The following is a 24,535-nucleotide window of genomic DNA, read 5'->3' as shown; positions in this document are numbered from 1 at the left end:
TGGGTTCAGCCTGCTGTTTCCTTAAAGGATATATATTTTAGTTTGTACTGTGAAAAACACAGATGAGCATTTTTCAGAACATTAGGAGTCAAACATAGTATAACAGGAGCTCATTTTATTTTCCAGTCTCAGATGATGTTCCCAGTCAAAACCACATGTGATGAACACTCAGATATCCAATTTCTGGGGTTCTGCTCTTATCCACATATTATTCCATATCTGTTTCTTTATGGCAGAAGACAAGACTCCAGCACTGGTTCATCTGTGTGTTGAGAATATGAATATAGCAGAATGTTCTCTCTGCCATCTGATGGAGAACAGCAGTATCTTAAAATTTCTTGACCCAGGAAAGTATTGGCATACCTTTGAATTCAACTCAGGATTTTTTTTTTCAAAATTTGCCTTAATCATAAAAAAATCATTCTATATTCAAATTAAAGCAATTTTAATAGAACCTTCCTTTCCAGAAACAATAATATACAAAGCAAGGCATTTCATAAACTATGGTCCTAAACTAGTCACAGTACAAAAATAAATATACACTAAGTACGCTAGTGAAACAGAGACTGCTCTCTGTCCCTTGAGCTTGAGAGGAAGCTGGACAAACTTTAGCAGGAGTTTCTAAAATCGAAGTTTAACTCAGGCTGTATATTTAACATTTGGTGCTAAGAAATGGTGATCGAAGATGGAAATCATAAATCAACATCAGTGTCCCAGAGTGCTTTTCAAAGTCAAAAGTGGAGCTGTAAGATTAAATACACAATAACCTGAGCAGAACCTATCTGTCTGGAGATGGCATTAAACAAGGTGGGGTGATGGGGGTGGGGGATTCTATTCACCTTCTCTTCTCAAAGCTCCTGAGGATATATTTTGATGTATGGGACCCTTTCAAAACCCTGGAGGCAACAGACTGGACATGAGTTGGGCCTTGACAAGAGCAATCCATGAACTATCCCCTATGGGAAACTAGAGTGGGCCAATTTTGAGAAATAGAGGCTGAATCAGTCAGAAGTGAGGCTTGGGAGCAGATGTGAAAGGAAGCCCTGTAGTAGACTAAAGGCTTTGCAAACTGAAGAGGAAATAGAAATTATGAGTAAGCAGCGGAAGTTAGTAAGTTAACCTAGAGAGGAAAATGGAGCAGATGTGCAGAGAGAAGATGCTGGGACTACGTGCCTCGTGATTCTTGGTGACTTTCCCATTCATCCCCAGCCCAAGTCCACATATGCCCCACTGTAATATAAGTAAGCTTAACAGTAAACAAATGCTTTTCCTTAGGGTCACTACACTAAATTTCTAGAGGTTCCTTGCCAACACGGAGGTCTTAACCACATACCAATCAATCAAAGTCTCTACTTCATCTTGTACATTAACACTGAGAAAATGATTTCCTGTGTCTTTAGATGAAGAAAAATCATAGTCACTTACCAAAAATAAAGCTTCTTATTGAAAAGACAACAAATTACTCCTGATCTCTTGCAGAAATCCTAGCTTAATATTTGAAAATGAGGGAAGGTCCAGAGGATATAAAGGGATTTAAGGGAATGGATATCCCAAAAGCAATTGCCCCAAGAGTCTCTGAACAGGAACACTCACTGTTCAGTGAACAAATGTTTATGGAGGAAAGATGTAGAAGAGAGAATATATAAAAGAGAGGATGTAGAACAAGCAAAGTAAGTAAGATGTACAGTGTGTTATATGAATTCTAGACAGTAAAGCAAAGTGTACAATGAAGATACAAAGCTGGGTGGCATTGATATTTTAAAGAGGTGACAGGGAGGCATTTGCTAATAAGGTAATTTTGCATGAAGAACTGGAGAAAGGAAAGGATCTCTCCTTATGGACATCTGGGAAAAGTGGTTTTAAGACAGAGTAAACAGCAAGTTAGAAGCCCCGATGCAGGATGTTGGAGTGTTGGTAGAAAACCAAAGTGGGGGGCATGGTTTCAGTGGAATAAATGAGGGAGAGGTGAGTGAGGTCGGGGGTCACAGGGGACCTGGGTGTACAGGGTTTATAGACCACTACACGGGTTTTGGCTTTCACTTTGAGGGGATGAGAAACCACTGAAAGATTGTAAGCACGACAGTAATGTGACCTGATGTACATTTTAACAAACGCACACCAACTGCTATATTGAAAGTAGACAAAAGGGGTTAAGGGCAGAAGCAAATAGACAAGTAAGAGATTATCTTAATAATTCAGGGGATAAATAATGATGATCGGAGCAGGGTGATGGCAATGAAGATGATGAGAAGTGGTTGAATTCTGAAAATAAAACTGGGAGGACTTGGTGTTGGATCTGATGTGAGAAAGGAAAGAAAGAAGGGAGTCTATTTGGTCTGAGTAACTAGAAGAATGGAGTTGCCATTTTCCATAATGGAGAAGACCAGAGGAGGAACTTCTTTGGAGGGGAACACTAAGGGATACATTTTGGACATTTTAAATTGTTTATGTCCATTAAATATGCCCAAGTGGAGATGTCATTAGGCAGCTGGATATATGAATTCAAAGGAGTGATAGGGGTTGAAGCACTTAAATGGAGTCAGTATAGAGAGAAAAGAGGTTCAATCACTGAGCTCTGGGAGGCTCCCACACTGAAAGTCTGTGTGTCAGTTAGAATATGATCCATTAGGGATGAAAGATCTGAATGTGAGACAAGAATCCATCAAAATCCTAGAGGAGAACACAGGCAACACCCTTTTTGAACCTGGCCACAGCAAATTCTTACAAGATACATGTATGAAGGCAAGGGAAACAAAAGCAAAAGTGAACTATTGAGACTTAATCAAGATAAAAAGTTTCTGCACAGCAAAAGAAACAGTCAACAAAACTAAAAGACAACCTACAGAATGGGAGAAGATATTTGCAAATGACATGTCAGATAAAGGGCTAGTATCCACGATCTACAAAGAACTTACTAAACTCAACAGCAAAGAATCTAATCATGAAATCGGCAAAAGACATGAACAGAAATTTCAGAAGACTTACACTTGGCCAACAAGCACATGAGAAAATGCTCCACATCACTTGCCATCAGGGAAATACAAATCAAATACAAGTCACTGGTGTGAGGTGGTATCTCCTCACACCAGTGAGAATGGTGAAAATCAACAAGAGAGGAAACCACAAATGTTGGAGAGGATGTGGAGAAAGGGGAACCCTCTTGCACTGGTGGTGGGAATGTGAACTGGTGCAGCCACTCTGGAAAACTGTGTGGAGGTTCCTCAAAGAGTTAAAAATATACCTGCCCTATGACCCAGCAATTGCACTGTTGGGGATTTACCCCAAAGATACAGATGCAATGAAATGCCGGGACACCTGCACCCCAATGTTTATAGCAGCAATGTCCACAATAGCCAAACTGTGGAAGGAGCCTCAGTGCCCATCGACAGATGAATGGGTTAAGAAGCTGTGGTCTATGTATACAATGGAATATTCCTCAGCCATTAGAAACGACAAATATCCACCATTTGCTTTGACGTGAATGGAACTGGTGGGTATTATGCTGAGTGAAGTAAGTTAATTGAAGAAGGACAAACATTATATGGTTTCATTCATATGGGGAATATAAGAAATAGTGAAAGGGATTATAAGGGAAAGGAGGGGAAATGAGTGGGAAATATCAGTAAGGGAGAGAGAACATGAGAGACTCCTAACTCTGGGAAATGAACTAGGGGTGGTGGAAGGGGAGGTGAGCGGGGGGATGGGGTGACTGGGTGACGGTCACTGAGGGGGACACTTGATGAGATGAGCACTAAGTGTTATACTATATGCTGGCAAATCTAACTCCAATAAAAAATATACAAAAATTAAAAAAAGAATATGATCCATTAGATACAAAGAACATCAAAATAATGATATCTTAAAGAACATAGGAAACTGGAACAAGTCTTCCAGGGCTAGTAGGCAGTCTATGATATAAACAGAGACCCTGTTCCTTTTCCTCCCTGCTCTGCCATCCCAAACACATGGTTTCTATGTCCATATTTGACTCAGGGGAGGAGCATGACCTCCATAGCTCCTAGCAATGCACCTGCCTCAGGCAGGAAAAAGGAGAAAGAGAAAAGGGGGCAGACAAGCTCCCCTGGCAGTCCCATTCAGGGACTCCTGCCTATACGATGTGGAGAGGAGAAGAAATACAGCCCCTGGAAGCAAACTCCTGGGTGACAATTTTGTCTCCACTGTTCATAGCTGAGAAGCCTTGGGAAGTCAATGAACTTGGACAAGTTGATTGATCTCTGCCATAAATTTGCCTTCTGAAAATGAGAACAATAATAGCTCTTACATTGGCATTGGTGTGAGGAATAAATGAGATAATATGTTTAGAAAATTCCCCACCCACAGTAAATGTTCCTGAATGGGCATGTAATTACATCTCATTTAATAAGCCAAGGGGTAAGGGAGGCCAGAATACAGATTTTTATAAATACAAATTTTTATAAACTCTTCTTATAGAAGAGAATGCTGTAAAAACCTCTAACCTAGAAGTCCTACCTCTGGCTCTATTACCCAGTCAATGTGGTGCCATAGGTAATTCAACCATCTGAAGATTACTTTAAGCATCTATTAGAAAGAAATAAAAACACCTGCCCAGATTTCTTCTCTAGGGTATTGTAAGGATCGAATGAACTGATGTTTGTAAAACTGCTTGTATATGTACAGTATTACATGAAGTAGAGTATTTTCTTAATTGTCATAAAATTCCTTCCCAATCTAACCCTACCTGTGCTTTCTTCCTCTCATGTTACAATTTACTTCTGTATTATTGCTATAAGCAAAATTCTTATAAAGTAGTAGAAATGTATTTTTTAATGTTTTATTTATTTGAGAGAAAGAACACAAGCAGGGAGAGAGGGAGAGGGAGAGGAAGCAGGCTCCCCTCTGAGCAGGGACCCCAAAGTGGGGCTCCATCCCAGGACCCTGAGATCATGACCTGAGCTGAAGGCAACCGCTTAACCTACTGAGCCACTCAGGTGCCCCTAGAAAGTATTTTTAAAACTGACATAATCTTTTGACTTTTTACCCACCTAATTGCCACTTTAATATGTTGTTTATTGCTAAGCCTTTCTAAATTTGCTTATCATTTCCTGTTATAACTGTTTGTCAAATTCTACAAATGTTTAAAAATTGGCCCAGATTGTGATTTATTAATTAACATAAAGTACTTATTCAGAAAATTTATTTGTTCTCATGTTGTTCCTTTTAAAAAGAAGAAAAGTAAGCTAATAAATCCTGAACAAAGCTGTACTTTCTTAAGTCTCCCCAAAAAGTTAACTACTTTTCATCATTTTAGTCTATCCGTTTATAGTAACTTAATATTTGAGTCTCTCTTTACTTTAATCAATTTTAATGTGGGTTTACCGGCAATAAATACTCTCAGATTTTTGTCTGAAAAAAAAATGGCTTTATTGTATCTTCCTTTTGGAAGGATACTTTCACTGCCTATAGAATTCTAAGTTAGCATTTTTTTTATATCATGTTAAAAATAGCATTCCATTATCATCTGGCTTTCATCACTCTGATCATTTCTTCTTGAAAGAGATGTGTTTTGTCCTCTAAATGCTTTTAATATTTTCTTTTTGTCTTTAATTTTAGGCAGTTTTACTATAATGTACCTAGATGTGCTCGGGTTTTATAGAGATTCTTGAATCTTAGGTTTGATACCTTGCATTAATTTTGGAAAATTCTCATTTACTACTCATCCCCCATTCTCTCTCTTTTCTCCTTCTGGGTTTCCAATCACACATATACAAGAACTTCTCACCATTTGTTATATATATTTTGCTCTCTTTTGTATTTTTTGTCTTTTTCATTACACTTTTTAAAAAAGATTTTTAAATTTATTTCAGAGAGAGCACGAGCAGGGGAGAGGGCCAAGGGAGAGGCAGAAGCAGACTCCCCACTGAGCAGGAAACCCTATTAGAACTTGATCCCAGGACTCTGAGATCATGAACTGAGCTGAAGGCAGTCCCCAGGCACCACTTCATTTTACATGTTTTACTTGGCAGCTCAGTAATCCTCTTCTCTGCTCTAATTTACTGTTAAACTCATCTGATGAGGTCTAATTTTGGTATTTGTGTTTAAAAACTCTGAACTTTGATTGGATTGTGCTTATAGGTTCCAGTCTTCCAGTGGAATTTTGTTTTCATCTATTTTCTTAAATCTATTAATCACAATTATTTAAAAGCCTCTGTCTGATAACTCCAATACATAGATCAACCAAAGGTCTGTTTGTATTGTTTTTATTTTTGTTTTGGCCATTTTGTCCTGTTTCCTTGAATATCCTGTACATTTTTATTGAATGCCAGTAATTGTGTATGATGAATTATAAGGGCTCTTCCCTTATCTTATAAGATAATATCTTCCTTAAAAAAAGCTGGGTGGTTTCATTGTTTGTTTGTTTCCTAGGAGACAGAAACTGTAAATCACTTTACCAAGAGTTGGGTGCTCAATCAAGTACACCACACAGGTGATTCAAATGTTGACTACTTTTTAAAAAGTTTCCCCAGCTTCTACTGATCAAAGTTTCAGAAAGCATTAGGGCCACATTGTCAACCAGTTAGGGTTAGTTCTCAATAATACAAGATACAGAAGTGAGCAGAGGGGTGGTATAGGGTTGGCTAGCTCATCTGGAGCTGGAAAACATGTATCCTTACCTTAGCTCTAGGTTGACTGTTATTTAAATAATTATTTCACTGGTTATTATACCTTATTACTTATTAAAAACTGCAATAAGACCTGAAGATGTCTGGCAGTGAAGCAGAAGGCAGTTTAGTTGCCAATGCAATGATACTAAAATTTATTTTTTAAAAAGACACAGAAGTGTCCTTTTAATAATTAAAATTCTTCTTCATTGGGGAACTCGGTGATCTGAGCTTATTCTGAAGGCTTCATAATTGGAAGGATAGATAGAATGGTGATACTTTTACTGCCAGAAATTTATATCTGATAAATAGAATAGTGGCAGTGGGAATTTGTTTTTAGGAGAGATATCTTCTATTTGGGGAGGTGGCACTTTAACGAGCATTTTAAAGTCAAGAATCTAATCATTTCCCTTGGGATATCTCTGGGCAATGGCTGGAGGAACCCAGCTGAGAATGCTTCATATGAGACAGTAAGTGTTCTGTTTAATAATGTTAAAGACCGTCCCATGGAAAGTAGTGCATCTCTAATGAAGGATGTTTTTACCCCAGATTGTCAGTTTCCCCAGTCTAATAAGAAAAAGTTTGGGGAGAAACACAGAGCCTGGATGAGGAAGGCAGAAGGGAAGGCCTGAGTCAAGGATAAGAATGCTAGGGACATAGCTGTTCTTTGCCGACACTCTGCCCTGGTCTTGGAATGGCTCCTTCTGTCTGGTCATTTGGATTTCAGCTCAAATATCATTTCACCAAAGAGAACTTCTCGAATTGCCCTCTTCATGGCAGCCTCTAAGATGGCGTCTCATCCTCATGGTCCTCAAGGAAGGAAAAAAAATAATTTTTTAAGGGACACCTGAGTGGCTCAGTGGTTGAGTAACTGCCTTTGGCTCAGAGCGTGATCCTGAGGTTCTGGGATTGAGTCCCTGTAGGGAGCCTGCTTCTCCCTCTGCCTATGTCTCTGCCTCTCTCTGTCTCTCATGAATAAATAAATAAAATCTCTAGAAAAAAAAAGGAAATAATTTTTAAATGCATCACTAAAGAAAAAAATTATCACAGTTAATTTTTCCCCTCCTTTGTATGTAGGAGTATCATTTTTAATCTTAGAAAATGGTACCAAGCAACATTTCAAGAAGGAATCCTCATATTGTTTGTTAGATAAAAATAAATATATTGAAGTCTTCCTGCCATTCAATGCTAAGATAAAACACACCATCTTTGTTCCCAGGAAACATAGTCCAGGGGTTATAGGCAAATAAATCATTGTAATGAAACTGGATGGAATGTTGCAATCATGGCTATTCTCCTAGGTAGATCTCACAGTTCCTACTTGACATTAATATTAATAAATTATTTTGACGCTTTTAAATTTTTCTGTGCTTAATTCTAAATCTTCTGGGGATTAAAAGATGCATACCTATTGAGAAAGATGGTTCCCCCCACTTTTTCTTAAGACATTTATTTATTTGAGAGAGAGAGAGGGAGAGAGAGCGAGTGTGTGCACAGAGTGAGAGGGAGAAGCAGACTCCCTGCTCAGCAACGTGGGGCTCGATCCCAAGACCCTGAGATCATGACCTGAGCCCAAGGCAGACGCTTAACCGGCTGAGCCATCCAGGGGTCCCAAGGAGGTTTCCCTTCTAATTAATTGAGATTATTTACTATTAGAGATAGATGGAAGATCTGAATCCTTCTCAAGACCTGAGGATTAATGCAAAATTCTACTTATAGTAATCACGCTAATAATTTCACTACTGTGAGGGAAGTGATCACCCAGCTCACTTTCCTGGATATGCATTATAAACAATTTCTAATTCTTCCATGTACCTTTAGAAATCTACAGATCCTGTTCAGGATGATCCATTTGATGTGCTTGGGATTCTTAAGCTATGTAAATACCTTTTTGTCTCTAAAGACTTACAAATTGAAAATATCACAAAATATGTAGATTCCTTTCCATTTAATTTTTTCATAATAGAAATTTTTGTTCCATGATCCGTCCATAGATGCTATGAAACTACTTGTAATTCTTAATATAAACACTGAAGGTTTAAAAATTCATGAGTTGTAATCCATGGCAATTTTTCCAGTAGCTTTCTATCTTAAAATTTGTAGGCAAATTGTTCTTAAATAGAGGATCTCAAATACCAATATTTTAAAATATTGATGAGCTGTTAGACCTAATTTCTCTCCAACATATAATTTAACGCATATGCACAAAAATTTCCACTCTTTGACATTAGATGAATAAAGTAATATGGAAAACTAGAATACCACTGCCAAAGATGTCACAGTTTTAATGGGAGAGCTAAGAGCAAGGAGCAGGCATTTGGGGAAACAATTCTACTTTAAAAATGGATTTTTAAAAAAGTAAGTCATTTGAAATACTTGTCATGCTGCAAACATGATTATGACTTCAAATTGGCATTTAGTTATATTGCATATCACAGGCCACTCAAATTGCACTCCTGCAGCCTGTGGAATGTTAAGTCGACACAGAAGACAATCGTTCACATTTTAAAGAAGGTTTGCAGTAAATGAAAATAAGCACCTACCTAAATACGTAAAAAAAAAAAGGGGGGGGGGCGAGTGGAGTAGAATAAGAGGTCGGATTTTTCGCCTTTAAAATGTCCTCCTAAAGGGACGCCAGGGTGGCTCAGCTGTTGAGCATCTGCTTTCAACTCAGGGTGTGATCCCGGGGTCCTGGGATCCAGTCCCGCATCGCGCTCCCCATAGGGAGTCTGCTTCTCCCTCTGCCTCTCTCTCTCTCTGTTTCTCAAGAATAAATAAATAAAATCTTTTAAAAAAATGAACATAAAAAAATAAATATAATGTCCTCCCAGAGCTACCAGTAATTTGCATTTATACAAGGATTGGTACAAAGATATCTGGGTTAATAAGGAGAGACTTCCACAGGTGAGAGCTGGTGTATGACACCAACTGGACCTCACTTTGTTTCTTTGGTTTCTTCAGGGCAGTATTCTAGTTTCTTGGTGAGCCACCTCAGCCTTTCCTCTTTCATTTACATCTATTTTTGTCTGAAAATCTGTCCCATCCTGTTGTCTTCTGTGGCTTTGTTTCAATGTGCACAGGCCTGCAGTTGACAGCCTAGCTGTTGCCCCTGCACACCTTCTTGTCCTGCTCCTTCCGGTGAACAGACCTTCTTTTCTCCCCACAATGGTATTTACCTCTTCCATTTACCTTTAAAGACATTTGCACAGGACACATTCTTTCCTATTGTTTGCATCATCTAAAAAGTGATGCAAATGAATTTTGGAATTTGGCTATTGATAGACTTACAGTCACAAGTTATGGAGTCTTTCTACTGACATTTTTACCTTGTGTCCTAAAATGCCTTCTACCGATACATTTAGGTTAGCTAATTACTGTAATCTTTATAGATATAATAAATAAGCCAATAATGCCAAGTGAAAAAGAAGCCTCAGTAGTAATAAATTCTAATCCCTTCATCTTCTTTCAAATACTTCATGTGATGTTTTTCCTTTTTGTTCATTTGTTCAGGAAATCGTGGCTTTTTAGTAGATTGAACGTATTTAAATTGACTGGAGGACTTGTTATCATTTTTAATGTCACAACTTTGGTTAGTGGTGGCTTCATTTAGGCAAGTTTCTGTCTTTCTGATATGACTATTTCTTTTGGAAGCTTCTTGCTTTCTGGCACAAGATAATCCCAACAATCTAAGCTATATGTCTAGACCATGCATGCATAGACTGAGTTGTTTCTCAAGGAAACTTAGTTTCTTTTAGTGAAAAAATGAAGACATCAAGAACTAAATAATATGGTGCAACATGGAGTAACATTGTTCCAGTGAGCTGGTGAAAGGAAGAGCCCCAGTCGTGGCCATTCACTCTGATGAGTCCAGGCTGATGCTCTTCAACCTTTTCCACATGCTGAGCCCATGAATAAGCTTTCTATTTAACCAAGTAAAGCATTTAAATTTAATTCTGGACAGAACTTTATGTGCCAACATGCTAAAATACTTGTCAACACACTAAGGGAGTTCAATGTAAAACTTTTCGGTTACATGAGCACCTATGGCTCTGTTCTGAGGTTATTTCAGAATCAAAGCTACGAAAGTTTTCTTTTTAAAAAAATATTTTTTAAAGATTTATTTATCTACTTGAGAGAGAGAGAGAGCGTGTGTGTGCATGCAGGTAGGGGGAGGGGCAGAGAGAGAGAGAGAGAAAGAATCTTAAGTAGACTCTGTGCTGAGTATGAAGCCTAATGCAAACTTGATCCCAGGACCCTGAGATCATGACCTGAGCTGAAATCAAGAGTCAGACACTTAACTGACTGAGTCACCTAGGTGCCCCAAAAGTTTTCTTTTAAAGCTTACATTAATATTTCTAATCCTGTTCTAAAATTACATTGTTTCTCCTTAATTCGAGGAACTCTATAATCGCAGTGCTTTTCTATTATACAAGTAAGAATAATTTCTTATTTTCCTTATTTGACTAAGAGTTCCAAGAGACTTATCCAAATATCAATATGAACAATAAAGTATTGAATAAAACACACCACTCTATATGTAGTCACTTCTATATTGAGAGGAGGATCCCAGAAAGGATGTGCATTCCAAATACTTGGTTCTAGGTTTGTTCTGGAGCCTTCATTCTTTGTAGCTATGTAGATGCTTGTTTTACAAATGGTTTAAGTTTCACTTGTTTCAATTGGTTTTGAGTCTGAGGTCTTTAGAATCCTCACAGCTGCCAATTCTGTATCACAGGAAGTGAAGGTTTTAGATCACAAGCCCTCTTTCAGTGCTAATATTCAACTTTGGAAGAGGGCCCAGGAACTAGTCCAGTCCACTCTGAGCAGATGGAAAGAGCTTTAATTTGTGGTCCACTATGACTTACTACACAATTAAAAGTATAAACTCATTTATCTAAATGCATGCTGGACAAATTGATTCTTCTTACTACTCTTTAATTTCTAGTAATTTCTATTTCACACATTTAATTAAATTTTAGCTGTCCTAAATTTTGCCTTTCCCCTGATGCTCCTTAAATATATCTTACTCCGTTTCCTGAGCCATAAGCACATCCTTCCATATGCCATGCACCATTTCCTCATTTCCTTAGCAACCTAACATATCATGAAATGTTTTATTTGCATTATGTGAACCCAACTGATTCTTCAGTGCCACTTCCATCCAGGGCCAAGACAGTTGAAAATGTTTAATTTTCTGCAAGGAGATCAAGAAAAGACTGTGTAAATAACATTACATGTAAGTTCGGGCTTTTGAGGTTTAGACACTAAGTCTCTCCTTTGACCCATGATCAAAAATTCATGTATTTTGAATATATCATCTGATAAATTTTCACTTATCAAAAACACATGAGTCTTTAATTTAACTACAGTTGACATCAGTATAGAACTTGAGTTTCTCGGGGACCTTTTAATAAATAAAAGTATCCATTACTTAATACGTTATGAATTCAAGATTCCAAAAACTACTTTAGGATATCAGAAAATATTAAAATAAGACAGTTTGATGGAAATATTATGTACATTCACCTAACATAATTGTATACTTTCACTTGTTTTTATGCAGAAATCTAATCTTGTGTCACTTAACCTTACAGAAAAAAAACATAAAATCACATTAAACTTTCCAGTTTCATTGTACAATATAGGTATGGTTACACTTCAAAATGTAACAGGCTTTTAATACAGAATTACCCAGTTTGGGAATATGTGGTATAGAAAACCCATCAGATTATTTTGTGTTGTTGCTGTTTGATGGACAAAGATGGAGGACTTTTTATTTTATTTCATTGATGACCACAGGAATTAAACAACAAGCCAGCTCTGACAAGAGCTGGGACAATTATTGATTAATTCAATTCCAAACGAACAGACTAGGGTCCACTAAATGGTTTAAAAATGACAGAAGAGGTGAGGTACTTCCTCCCCAATCTTTTAAATTAAGGAGCACAAATGGTAAGTTAATCTAGTCTGGGAAAAACCAGTCACATAAAAGATTATTAAGAGCTGGAAAGTCTCTTAAAGACTAGATAGGTAGATGGACAAACTCAATTAATGGTCTATCTTCAAAACAACAAAGCCTAGGCATCCCACACCACAAAAGGAACAAAAGGAGGAGACACAAAAGGAGGATAAAAAAGTGTCAGTGGTCTAAGCCTTTGCTCACTCAGTCCTATCGCACTGACCACCTCTGCCATTCTCAGGATCTATGTTGTCCCGATCCTATCAAAACCACATCAAATTATTGTGGAGGAAAAAGGCCACATACTTAGAATTTAAAAATAGGTCCAGATTCTATGATAAGAACTGCATTGCAAGAAAGAAGGAGAAAAGAACTCATCAGCTTGTAACTAGGTGACCACCACACCCCTGTTTTTTAACACATCAAATGACAGGCTTTTCTTGGACACTAGTTCAGCTTAGACCCTTAGACCCTTTCTGAGAATTTCTCTGTGATCAGCAAGGGAAAAGGGGCTTCATGACACTCAGGTAGAGGAAAGACGAACTCATGACCCTCCTCACGGAAGAGAATCTAAAGAACTTTTGATACTACACAGAGAAAAGAAAGATGAACCTTGTAGTCATTAGTTACCAAGCCTCAAAAAGGGTTTTTGAAAGAGAAGCCTTGTCAAACCTTTGAAAGGAGGAACAATTGCTTAGGGTAAAACACCACAGATCTATCATTTTGGGAGACTTCATTCCTTTATTTAACACTTGACAAGTAGTGCTGTCTTATAAGTAAGGGATGATTTTTTTCCCCACCAAAATGTCATCCTAACAGCAGGTCAGGGTGGCATGGGACAAAACTCAAGTGCAAGCAAGATGGTAAGATGATCTGTGAGGTCCTTTCACTTGCCAAGATTCTGCAGATGCCACGGTAGTCATCAAATTCCAGAAAAAGAAGGAATGAGAATAAGGGAAGGGTTGGGAGGGGGGATATACCTAGTAGGGGAGTCGCAGTCCAAAACCATGGATGGTTTGGCAACCTCAAAGTTGGGACCAACAGCAATTGGCATTTTCAATCTGCGTTATTGTCTTCTTGTTGCCAATGACTTTTGTATCTTGTGACTACAATTCTTTCAAATGGGACGTATATCCCAAGTTTTCTGTAGGGAACATGAGCCAGAGGCAATGGGACACTGTAAGTAATGGTGCCACTGGAGTTTAGGAGCTCCTGTCTCCAAGTTATGTTATGACTGTTCAAATGTCAGCAGGATTTTCCTACTGGTCTGCAGCTATAAGCAGATCCTGACACAAACAACATCCTGGAACTCTGATGGGCAAATCACTGATGATGTGTTTTAGACAACACTAAGGGAAAAAACGTCTTCATGCTTTAACCATGTGGCCTTGTTGGCATTCAGAGACTGGAATGGTGAAGCATGTTTAAGGAGAATCATTGCTGCAGCCCTCGGCAGTCATTAAAATTCAGCTCTACCCTCAGTGGACACATTCTAAATAAACACGGCAACACAGAGTCCCATCCATGCTCCAGAATCTCTACTACGTTAAGCAATGCAGTAAGGAAGGGCTTTTCAAAGATGAGAGATTCAGTATTATACAATGTGACAGACTTTATTCCGACCTTCCTTGGACAAAATATTGACAGAAGCCAAATCTCCATCGTAGAGTGCATGCAGCACAATCTTGTTAATTCAGATTAACAGAGAATCAGGGTAAAGAAGCTTACTCTAAAATTTATCTGCATTATTTATAAGAAGAAATTCATGATTAAATTATTATCATGAAAAAAAATTAAGTATAATCAAATAAGGCCACTTAAGAAGTGGAGCTTTTTCCAAGCACAAGGGTAGCACCCAATATTTATGCAAATTTCAAATGATTTATTTTATTCATGAAAGCTAGTTCACATTGCCCTTTCTACAGACAATCCTTGTTTGGTTAATTCTTGTTTAGAAGTAATAAAACCAAAGTCTTTCCATAGGATGTGAATCATAATTTTCACTTCTAGGGACCAACTGTACCCAAGTACAAATTAAAGAGGCATCACCATAAAAATTGAAAATTGTAACTTGCTGCATAGGTTTTGTAATTAGACTAATTGAAAATAATTTCTGCTTGGCCACAATCCTACATTTTCCCCTTTTCCAGAAACACGAGGGTGTTTTCTGATGAGTAGGAACAGAATCATCCCAAGCAAATCTAACCCAGGTTAAGTATATACCATGACCAAGATATAATACAATAGATTCTCAGATATAACTTGGCTTCTAGACAGCAACAATTTCAAAATGCTGTTAGTGTAGAAAATACTAATCTCCACTCGCAAGCTTTACTTCAACATACCACTATTGAAATTAGTTAACATAGATTATGTGTTCATTATATAGACCACATTCACTATGTTAGTCTCATAACGCTCATATAAAATAGGCAGTCCTAGTTTACAAAGAAGGAAATTAGAGCTGAAGAAGTTAAAATATAGTCTAAGGGGGCACCTGGCTGGCTCAGTTGGTAGAGCATGCAACTCTTGAACTCAGGGTTGTAAGTTCAAGCCCCACATTGGACATGGAGCCTACATAAAATAAAATAAAATAAAATAAAATAAAATAAAATAAAATAAAATAAAATAAAATAAAATAAAATAAAATAAAATAAAATAAAATAATAAAATAAAATAAAATAATAAAATAAAATAAAATAAAATAAAATAAAATTGGGACGTCTGGGTGGCTCAATGGTTGAACATCTGTCTTTGGCTTAGGGTGTGATCTTAGAGCCCCGGTATCAAGTCCTGCATCGGGCTCCCTGCATGGAACCTGCTTCTTCTTCTGCCTGTGTCTCTGCTTCTCTTTCTCTCTCTTTCTCTTTCTCTCTCTCTCTAATGAATAAATAAATAAAATATTTTAAAATAAAATATGCCAAGTAAATAACGGATATGAAATTCATATGCAAGCTACCTGTTTTCAGACTTATAGTCTTAATTATTATGTGATTTCTGTGAGAGAGAGAGAAGCAGTGACACAAGCAAAGGGAGAAGCAGGCTCCATGCAGGGAGCCCAATGTGGGACTTGATCCTGGGACCTCAGGATTATGCCCCGGGCTAAAGGCAGGCGCCAAACCACCGAGCCACCCAGGGATCCCCACAGATGTAAACTTTTTTACAAAATCTAAAAAAAAACTGTTTTTAATAAAACTTTTTTTACATATCTATTGAATTTTTAAAGGCATTATTCCCTTGTCTTTTAGGTTTCTTTTCTTAAAAGTGCAAAGTCATTTTTATTCTTGATCTCTTATATGATCCTTATATGTTCCTACAAAGGGAACCTTTAGAATCTTCTCTTTATCCCTTATATTCTGAAGTTTCACAATGACAAATTTGATGTGCATCTTTTATCATTTATTGTGTTGGATGCTTAATGGATTTTTAAATCTAGAGACTTATGGCTTTAGCTTCCTTCCCCCTTTATCATTGTTGCTTACCTTCTTCCTCCTCTGGGCCTCATATTCCTGAATGCAGAGTCTTTCTGGTTAAACTTCCCAGAGAACAATCCTGAGGTATCTTGAAAGAGTAGAGAGAAGTTACTTTACTTTGTGAGGTGAGATTGGGGACTCTTAGATATGACTGCTCATTCTGCTAATTAAGACCCAAAAACAAAAACCCAACTAAACAAAAAACCAGCCTTACTACTACTTTTGATAGTACCCCTGTTTGCTGACTATTAACCTCAAATTCTTTAGTCTTTTCAAAGCCTATCAGGAAAATTATGTTGCTTCTACATTTCCTGCTGACTTTCCCTCAGCTCACTAACTCATTTCTGTCAAGCATCTTTTTTCTGTTTGATTTTTTACCATTATGTCTTTTGTTCTAATCCTCATTCACTATGGTTTGGGGTTTACAGATTCAGTTTTTCTGGTTTCATTCATGGTATAAGTTTCTATTTCTTGTTCTTGTTTGCTATAGAATTTTATAGGAAAAAGAGATCAGAAAGATTTTTACAATACCATCTTAGAGTCAGGAAGATCTGTTTAACCATCGCAGTGGTCTAACAATGAAATGAACTATCAGCCAAAATCAGAAGCTTCAATACTAGAAATATCTCATAGAGCCTTAGTTGTTCTTTCTTTTAGAGATTCTGAAGAAGAAATTTCTGCATAGGGTGGGGAAGAATTAATTAAATGACTCATTTAAGACTTTTTTTTTTCAAAAATGAGTTTATTAATTCTATACTTTCTTACTATGGATTTAAGGGAAACAGAAATCACATAATAATAATCTCTCTCTCTCTCTCTGTATCTCTCATGAATAAATAAATAAATTTTTTTTTAAAGTTTACATCTAGCCAAGCAATCAAGTATGTATAAGGGTAGCAAAAAAACATTTGAGACATACAAAGTCCCCCATAAACGATTTCTCAAAAAAGCCCGTGGACAATACATTTCACTAAATGAAGAAGTACACCAAGAAAGAGGAAGAATGGAAATCAGGAAACAAGAGAAAGGTAAAGGGAATTCCCAGAATGACATCCGGGGAAGTGCAAGGACCACAGCTGTGCAGCAGGCCAACAAAGTCACCAAATCAGACTTAACAGGAAGTCAAGTCTTTGGGGATTTTTGTATATGGGGGTGATATTTCCAAGAAGATACTAGAATCTATAAACTATCTGACAGATTATATCTTGTGGAAAATTGCATAACAAGGCATTTTACGGACCTTTTGTGCAGTTTGGGAAAACAGAGTACTCTCAATACTAAACAAATGAAAAGAGAAAATGATCATTAGCAAAAAGTTACAAAAGAATGGAATTGTATGTAATCACAGTGGTTTACCTAATTTGTCAGTGAACATTTTATCAATAATGAAAATATAGAGTATTGATTAAAATGAATTATATTTTATGAAGAAAATGAGGAAAAAGGAGGTATAGCAAACATCTTTATCTATTATTATGGGAAAACATAGATAATGTCAAAATGGGTGAGTTGACAGACAGCAATCTAGATGTCTTATTTATAAATGAAAAAGTAAACCAAAGAAGAAATTTCTGCTTAGTTTAATATTATTACCCCTGGGGAACATGACAGGGTTGGAGGAACAGGATGGGGAGGAGAACAAGGGATTATTGATAAACATTTTAGCATTAGTGACTTTCTATTTTCTTATAATATTTGCATAAAAATTAAAATGTTATTTTCCCAAAAAAATTCCTTACAATAAAACAACATTGAATTCTGGGATGCCTGAGTGGCTCAGTCAGTTAAGCGTCCGTCCAACTCTTGATTCTTGGCTCAGGTCATGATCCAGGATCATGAGATCTAGCCCAGTGTCAGGCTCTGTGCTTAGCAGGGAGCCTTGTTGAGATTCTCTCTCTCCGTCTCTCCCTGTCCCTCTCTCCTCCCCCCATCAATCTCTCTCTCTCTTTCTCTCTCACAAAAACAAATAAATAGATCTTTTAAAATAAATAAAATAAAATACTATTATTATTAATTTGTTTTCTTTACATTCCCAGTTCTTTGGGCTTCTACCAGGCTGCAGATGGGTTCTAGATAGCTATAAGTTTGTGTGTTTGCCTTCATTTCAATACTAATTGAAAATGTATAAGCCTATCTTGGATCACCTGGATAATTGTCATTTGGTGCCATCACTTTCTTGTGTATCTAATCAACTTAGCTCAAAGTAGCACTACTTTTTTTTGGTAAGTTTTTATTTCAACTCCAGTTAGTTAACATACAATGTAATTTTAGTTTCAGGTGTATAATTGTTCATTCAGTGCTTCCATACAACATCAAGTGCTCATCATAAGTCCATTCCTTAATCCCCATCACTTATTTAACCCATCCCGCCACCCACCTTCCCTCTGGTTACCATCAATTTGTTCTTTACAATTAAGAGTCTGTTTCTTGGTTTGCCCCTCTCTTTCTTTTTCCCCCCTTTGTTCATGTTTTGTTTCTTAAATTCCGCATATGAGTGAAATCATATGGTATTTGTCTTTCTCTGACTTAATTTCTCCTAGCATAATACTCTCTAACTCCATGCATGTCATTGCTAGTAGTGAGATTTCATTTCCTTTTTATGACCAGGTAATATTCCATTATTTTTTTTTTCTCAGATCTAGGGTTAGGGTTAGGGTTAGGGCCAGGTTTAGGATTAAGATTAGGGTTACAGCCAAGATGAGGATATGCAAGTAGCACTACTTTAATAATTGCAAGAAAGTAAGAAAGAACTATAAATGATACATTAGTATCAAAGAAAGTCCAATTGAAATTATGGCAGGTAATGTGAATGAAATTTATGTAATAATTTGGATGAATCAAGCATTGAGGAAATTGAGTCAGTTCATAAGATGCACTGTAGTAGAGTGTCATAAACTCAATAGGACCAGCAGGTATATTCATGTTGCAAGTAGCAATTTGGATTCAGCAAAATACTATCTGCCACATAAAAGTAATGTTCATTTGTGTACTTATTCATTTGGTAGGGTTTTAAAAATAATATATATTTAAAATTTGTATCATATAATAACTATAAGCAGCAGAAGTTTATACCTATTTTTACATTGGTACATATTGGTATAAATGATAATATAATAACTTAGTTCAATCACGGAGAGTTCTTTTTCTGCCTTTAAATTAATTTCAACGTTAAATTATTCTGTTAAAAGAATATATAAGTTACTTAAATATGAGAAGAACTGACTTACTTTTTGTATTCACTGAGAGATCTAACTACATCAGTTTAATGCAATCCAGTATGCCACCCATTTGAGGCCCTCACCAAGTACACATTAATTTAGAAAGAAGTTTTTTTTTCTCTCACCCAACTTTATCATCAAATGATGCAGTAAAAGGCCTATTGTCTTCATTACTGGGATTCTTTATCCTGACCTCTACTTGTTGGGAACCCTTATCTGTACATACCTTATGCCTCTCCCGAACTTAGAGAAATGTATGAGAAAACATTTGGGAACAGAATATTTTAGTTTTGACACATTACTCTGACCTCTTTTGAAGATCTTTTCTGACTCTAACCCTCTGACTCAGACCCTTATTTATTTTTAAGGACCCTTGCGATTACATTGGGCCCACCCAAATAATTCTGGATAATCTCCCCATCTCAAGATCCTTAATTTAATCACGCATGCCAAGTCTCTTTCAACATGTAAAGTAACATACTACTGGTTCCTGAAATTTGGATGTGGACATCTCTCTGATGGCACTATTCTGCATACCACAGCCAGTGTCATTATGCCCAGCCAGTCCCAAGAGCAGGAACTCTGATGGAGGAGCCTACCTCGGAAAAGTGTGAGAACATGTTCTCTAGAAACAGAAAGGAAAGGGCACCGATGTAAGGTAAGAGAAAGAGGCCATTTTACAGTGAATCAAGAGAAGGTTCTTTTTCTGACAAGGATTAAGGAACAAGTTGAAGACATAAAAAGAGTGGACAAACTTGGGAAAGCAGCTGGTGGAAAAGCCTCCAACTTAGGAAGAAAAAGCGACTGCCTCCCCAAGGACTTATCTGAGACGTGAAGGTGATGACATGCTTCAGACGTGGGATCTGAGGCCAGTTGGGCCAATTACTGTGTCCATGAAGATGCCACTAAGCCCAGTGCCAAGAGAGCCACCTCCTTTTGTATTTCGAGTTTTACAACAAACCAATAACATCAGAATCAAAGGAGTTTCCCCACCACCTCCCTATTGTTAAGCCACTGGGTTTTCCCCCATGATTCCTATAAGAAACCTGACACTAATTGGACTAGCATAAGAAGGGGAAAAAAATGAATCACAGATCGCACTGGAAATAAACTAAGGAATAAGAAAATATGACCTCTGCCCAAAAGAACAAGGATGGAAAATTGCACTGAGGGGCTATATATAGTGAGCATTTCGATTTTTTAAAAGGACAAAACATGGAGTCTGATAAGATCTACCAGCTGTTTCTCTTTCCTCAGACCTTTGCCCAGAAGACAGCTACTGAAACTTGGGTGTACCTCTCTCTTGCTGTGTCATACACGGTTCCTTTCCTTCCCCACCCCCTCCCTGCTCTCCTGCCGCCTGTGTGTGTGTGTGTGTGTGTGTGTGTGTGTGGTTTCTCTCTCTCCCTTGTAAGAACACAGCTGCCTGTCTCCTGCTGTCACCGCTCCTCTGACTAGCTTCTTGCTGCCTCTTGCCTCTCCTTTCTGCTTAGCTCCCTGTCTTCTGGTAAGTGCGACAATCGCTCCCCAGAACCCTGTGAGAAGCTGTAGGGTGCGGTTTGTGGTGTTCGAAACTTGCAACTTTGAGATTGCCGGTGAACTCTGAAGAACTTTCCATTGTTTTATTTATAATTGAAATGTGTTGCTCAGGAAGGGATGTGTGTGATAATTTGCTGGACTACCCAGTACAAGTGAAAAATTCTGAGGAGAGAAAAAAGGCAATAAAGTTTATTAAGAAGATAAAATTTAGAAATAATTTCTTGCTGTCAATTAATTAATATGGAAAGGAATCATTTAAAAGTAGCAGAGTTCTCTGACTTTAATTTTCTCCCTCTTGGTGATTTGTCTTGAGGCTACTTTTAGGAATTGAGTTGTCTTGTGGTTTACAATGACTCAGTTATTCTGTATTAAAGTAAATGTGGGCAATGAGTTTAAAGGATATCCATGGAATTAATATTAAAAACATCAAGGGCTGTGGCCTCTGAGGAATGAAGAATAAATCAAATACAAGTCAACTTTTGCATTTAGACTAACCATACTAAAACTCCTGTGAGCAGTCAGTGTTAAATTCATTGCTTTGAAGTTGGGGTTTACTTTAGGTTTTATTTCATACTAAGAAGCCTCCCTAACACTTTAAAACCCACATTTGTATTTAAGCCAGTAAATGTTTACTGCTTTTAGTTTTGATTTTAAAAGGATTCTCTTCCCTTAATTTTCAAAGAAGTGCTAAATGCCATGGCTCCTTTTAGAAAAGCTTAAAATAACTTCTGGCTGGACAGCAGGTGCCATGTATCTTTCTCAGAGTTTAGGGGAGGCATAAGTTATATATAGACGAGTGTGCCCAACAAGTCGGGGTCAGGATAAAGAAATACCAGTGGTGAAAACAATAAGGCTGTTTACTGCATCTTTTGATGATGAAGCTGGTGAATTAAAGTAGGTAGGAGAAAAAAGTACTTCCTTCCAAGTTAATGAGCACTTGATGAAGGCCGTAAGTGGGTGGCAATGGCTGTAGGCTGGATTTTCCGTTCTTGTTGGGGTTCAAGCACTTGAGGTCCCCTGCCCTGAGAATGAGAGGAGGAAGCTGTGCAGTGCATGGAACAGTATGTTTTTGGTTTTCTTCTCGAGCTACCACAACAGCAAAACCTGTGCATTATGAGAAACTTGTCATATTTTTGTGTCGTTCATTAGCAGCATCCCCATTAAATACCATTAACAAATAAAAGGCACCATAACTCCTAAGTCAACTCTATTGCAACCCTAGAAATGAAGATGGCCGGAATTCCTAAAATTCTTTGACTCACCTTGTACTTCAGCCCCTCTTTCCAAAGAGCCCACATTATATGTGGATTATTTCCCAAGTTTATCCCCTCCCTATTCATTAAACAGTGCTATTTCTTAAAAATTAAATTTTGAAGTTAGCCTAGAGCTTCTTGACTGAGAAAAAAAGAGTTGTAATCTGTGTTTTTTTTTTCTTAAAGAAAGTCAGTTTTTATATTGGAACACGAAAATATTAATAAAATTCAAGAAATTATTATTATGACCATCACCATGGTTCCATACTAGCTTGTTGGTTAATTTGTACCTTCCTTCATTCTTCATTTTATCCAAAAATGGAGCTAGTTTGAACCTCAGAAAACGTGTTTTGCTGATAGATGATTATGTGTTGCTCATTTGAGGAAAGGAAAACACCGTTTGAGGAAAGGAAAACACCAGAAAAGCAACAAAGTATTTCCTGTATGTAGTATACATTTATTTATAATTCGTTTCCTTATTTATTTATTATTCATTTATATCAATGTATTCATATTTATCAAGTCTTCACTTATGGATTAAAATAGACTAGGATTAGGACTGCTGTTGTTATGAATGATTTTAGTAAGTTCAGTGGCTCTTATATTAAATGTTTTAACTTTGAAAAAAATAACAGCATTTTAAACATTTTAAATACAGCCATCCATCTATGTACTTCCAATGACTGTAAGTCTACATAGAATAAAGTAAGAGAGTGATAACCAAACTGGCTTAAGCAATATGACAAATATAACATGAAAAACAATATCTTGAATTACTCCACTAATGTCAATCATAGAAATTTCTACTGGAATTTAAAGACCAAAACCAAAAATATGTTCACAGTATGACTTGCTTTGGAAAAATGGCTTCCCACTGTTTTTACATAACTAATTGCAATATCAATGGTTTGCAAAAGTACATTTATTCTATGTTAGAAGCCATAATTAATAGGTGCCCTTTGGGGGATATCCTTACATTTTATGTGTAACTTGGTTAACTATATAAAACCTGACTATGCTTATCACTAGATACATCTCCCAGTATGGAGATGAATCACTCTGTGCAGCTCTCAGGGGAACCCCAGTCAACACCTCCAGGAGACAGTTCATCATTACCCAGTCAAAATGGCTTGGAGAAGCAAGATGATAAGGATTCCTCAACCTCACTCCAAGCACCAGAAGGGATAGCAGGTGTGCTGTCTAAACAGGGAGCTCATGATATTTCTGAGGAGTTGAATCGACAACTGGAAGACATCATTAACACCTATGGGTCTGCTACTGAAAAAGAGGGTCCCACCAAGGCAAAGGAGCAGCCTGAGAACACAGAACCACCCGACAATGAGGATGGGGACTGTGATGAGGCCACTGAAGAGACTGACAGAGAACCCATGGCTTCTGGAGAGCTGGCCACAGCCAAAGAACCTATCAGCAATAAAGAGCAAAAATTGGAAAAGAAAATCCTAAAAGGATTAGGCAAGTAGTTATGTTCTAATGCATGACTTTTCTTTGATTATTCCTAAAAAGAGACACTTCCGCTAACCTTTACTAAAAGCCACATCTCATTTTTGGATTGCTGTCATAGCTTCCTTCAGGGTCTCCCTATACTTCCCTTGCTCTATGCTTGTGTTTAGCTGCTTCCCCTGAAAAGAGTGAAGTGAACTTTTCAACATGTTGCTCACCTACCCTGTCTCCCCAGTGATTTCCCACAACTCTTAGGACAAAGACTAAAATTCTTAACATGATCTTTTAGGCCCTAATGTTCTAACCCAAACCAGTCTCTCCAGCTTTATCTCCCATCACTCTACCGCATAATCCCCCTTCCTGAACTCTCTGCCCCTATCACCCACTACTACTACTGCCTAATTGCTAATCATTCTGACCTTCTTTATCAGTTTTTTAATGTACCATGCTCCATCTACCACAAAGCCCACATACATCCTATTTTCTCTACCTAGAAATCCCTTCACTTTCAGCCCTTTGAGAACTTAACTTAGCAGTAAGCTCACAATTCAAGTGGCATTTTCTTAGCCCAACCCTAGATAAGGTCTTCTTGTTTTCTGTTTCTGTTGTACCATGTATCTTTCCTTCCAAGCATTTAGCAACATTTGAGAGTGTACACTTACTTTTTTGTGATTATTTGGTTAATGCTTGTCTTCACTTCCCCTAGCTCTTTTAGAACAAGAACAGGAACTGTGTGTGAATTCAGACATCATTGGATGCCTAGTGTCTACAATAGTAGATGACATATGCTAGGTGCTCAGTAAATATTTGTTATAAGGATGAATGAACAAGAGAAATTGTTTAAAGCAAAGCTAGTGGAATCTGGATTTAAACAAAAGATAAATATAGAGATGGTTTGTATATAAAAGGATTGCCCATTAGATTAATGAGTGGAATGTTCTATTACTATATAAAATATTTTTTAACAAAACTCTTAAAAATGTTGTTATAG

At 37.3% G+C, this 24,535-nt stretch overlaps 1 protein-coding gene and 1 long non-coding RNA gene across 2 annotated transcripts in view; one reads left to right on the top strand and one right to left on the bottom strand.

Annotated features, from left to right (window-relative positions):
* The window catches only part of LOC129509279 (uncharacterized), a 92,265-nt gene extending 76,104 nt beyond the window's left edge, over nucleotides 1-16,161 (bottom strand). Inside the window, exon 1 of the long non-coding RNA XR_008664325.1 lies at nucleotides 16,083-16,161. This is a non-coding gene — a long non-coding RNA (uncharacterized LOC129509279). The remainder of the gene's footprint in view (nucleotides 1-16,082) is intronic.
* Nucleotides 16,162-20,694: 4,533 nt separating this feature from the next.
* Nucleotides 20,695-24,535, top strand: part of TXLNB (taxilin beta) — a 49,810-nt gene continuing 45,969 nt past the window's right edge. Inside the window, exons 1-2 of the mRNA XM_055324712.1 lie at nucleotides 20,695-20,798; nucleotides 23,113-23,556. Coding sequence (XP_055180687.1) covers nucleotides 23,127-23,556 — 430 coding nt within the window. The 5' untranslated portion in view covers nucleotides 20,695-20,798; nucleotides 23,113-23,126. The remainder of the gene's footprint in view (nucleotides 20,799-23,112; nucleotides 23,557-24,535) is intronic.

Source organism: Nyctereutes procyonoides, unplaced genomic scaffold (assembly GCF_905146905.1).
Source record: "Nyctereutes procyonoides isolate TBG_1078 unplaced genomic scaffold, NYPRO_anot_genome, whole genome shotgun sequence".
Classification (NCBI taxonomy): Eukaryota; Metazoa; Chordata; class Mammalia; order Carnivora; family Canidae; genus Nyctereutes; species Nyctereutes procyonoides.
Note: the sequence above shows the minus strand (reverse complement) of the source record. Positions and strands in the feature narration are given on the sequence as shown.